General features: G+C 53.2%; 1 protein-coding gene across 1 annotated transcript; it reads left to right on the forward strand.

Moving 5' to 3' along the window:
* Nucleotides 1-204: 204 nt before the first annotated feature.
* J4E88_008045 (uncharacterized protein) lies at nt 205-1,233 on the forward strand (the record flags this gene model as incomplete). Its single annotated transcript, XM_049401658.1, has 1 exon — nt 205-1,233. The coding sequence occupies one exon, from the start codon at nt 205-207 to the stop codon at nt 1,231-1,233; it is 1,029 nt and encodes a 342-aa protein (XP_049252731.1).
* Between the last annotated feature and the right edge of the window lie 657 nt (nt 1,234-1,890).

Here is a 1,890-nt window from a genome sequence, read left to right on the forward strand (position 1 = left end):
CACTCTTGGCTCTATCAGACCTACAAATTACAGTCTCATCACATCGCTGCTCTCTACCGCATCCACACACCACCTACACGCTACAGCCTCACGCAAAGTTGAATACCGCCGGCCTTTACCTCTGGGGCTTGAAACATTGCACAGCCTCAGCGCCTATCTTTCTTCCCAAGTCACCCCACCAGGCATCGTTCAATGTCACCTTCTATGGTCGATCCTATCAAAGTCGTAACTGGGGACTCAGTCGCGACACCCAATAAGGCCTTTGCACCAGAACTCCAGGATACCAAAGTCACATCTCCGACATCCGACTCTAGCGGTGATACCCTTCATGACGAGAGCTCTGACGTCCGCTCCAGCGGTGATGGCCTTGAGACTCCTAATAGCCCCATTAGTCCAGAGAACCTCAACTTCAACGGTTTGGCCATCAGCGGCGGTGGTGTTGATCTCCGCAGGGACACCGTAGACCGCTACACTAACCCTTATCAGCGCGGACAGAAGCAACACAACGAGCCGAGTGTCTATGGCCCTTCTGGTCGTGGTTTCGGTGGCAACAATCGGTTCGGAGCTGGCTACAACGGTCGAGGAGGTGGTGGTGCGGGTAGCTACCGTGCCTCCCGTACATGGATGTCCCCCGACGCACAGGTCCAGCAAGAGTTCCTCATGATTCGCAATGCAATGCGCCGACTCTTCAAGAACTCTGACGTCTCAAAGTGGAAGTTGAGCGACTATGTTGCTCACAAAGAGGCCATGCTAGCATCGCAGGCGAACAAGCTCGCAAACCAGGTCAAGAGCAAGGAAGACGCCCGTTTCATATCCTCCCCCATCTCCTCTGACGTCCAGAAGACACTCACTAGGTGCGGTCTAGAAGGCAACTTCGAAGAGATCGGAAACTACGGCCGCGCTCTGGGTGAGCAAACCATCTGGTGCAACGACTGGGAGAACGGCAAGGACGAAATCGCTCCGTGGCCTTCAATGGCTGAGATGAAGTGGGAGGGCGATGATCGAGCCAAGACAGGTGTCGGTCGCTTCCTTCCTCTTCCCCGCGAGGAGGGTCCTCCAGGTCTCATGTGGAACCAGCTCCCCGCCATCGAGCAGTACCCCATGGACCAAGTCTGCAAGATCCCCACCATGGAAGACGTCTACCTCCCCGTCGACTACCATATCGAGCCAGACCACGAGTATCTCTGGAACAAGGGCCTGGAGAAGGAGATGGACGACTTCCTGGAGTCATAACAACCTCCTTCCACGCACAAAGCCTTCCGCTATGACACTCACGCTTCATCACGGTCTGCAGGTCAGCTTTCACCTTTGGAGTACTTACGGTTTCGCATCGATTTGGCGCACGTCCAGCTTCCAACCAATGTGACTATTACAACTGTCACCGAGCTATCTGTGGCCAAGTCGATCTCCTTTCCGGTGAGGTACCGGTTGTTACCTTTATGTTATGGGCCTTGGCTTCCTTTGGAGTTATTCGCGTCCTTGGGATTTGGAGTTACGACACATAGACGAATCGACACGAATCGACTCATGCACACAGCCGACGATTACGACGACACAGCACAAAGCCCCCACTTCACTCTTCGATACCCTGGCTGTCATGACTTGCGTTGTTGGCTTCTAGTCTAACTGGAAGACAACTCTGGAACACGCGTCATGGACTCATGTGCACTGCTTGCGTTGAATTTTTCTTTATCAAACTACCACAAAATGGAGAGTCATTGGGAGGATGCGGCGGAATTGGTATTGGGCATCTGGGCCGGATGCGTTCGGTTTCATTGCGTTGATGCGTTCTTGCGATAACATATCCTATTAACTCTCCTCCAAAAAAAAAGTGCTTGACACTTCTGCTTCCTGCCGCTTCCTCAAGTGAAGCCGTGACTGACATACTCA

The sequence above is a fragment of the Alternaria novae-zelandiae genome (assembly GCF_023758075.1).
Source record: "Alternaria novae-zelandiae strain BMP 2774 chromosome Unknown scaffold_17, whole genome shotgun sequence".
NCBI classification, from domain to species: domain Eukaryota; kingdom Fungi; phylum Ascomycota; class Dothideomycetes; order Pleosporales; family Pleosporaceae; genus Alternaria; species Alternaria novae-zelandiae.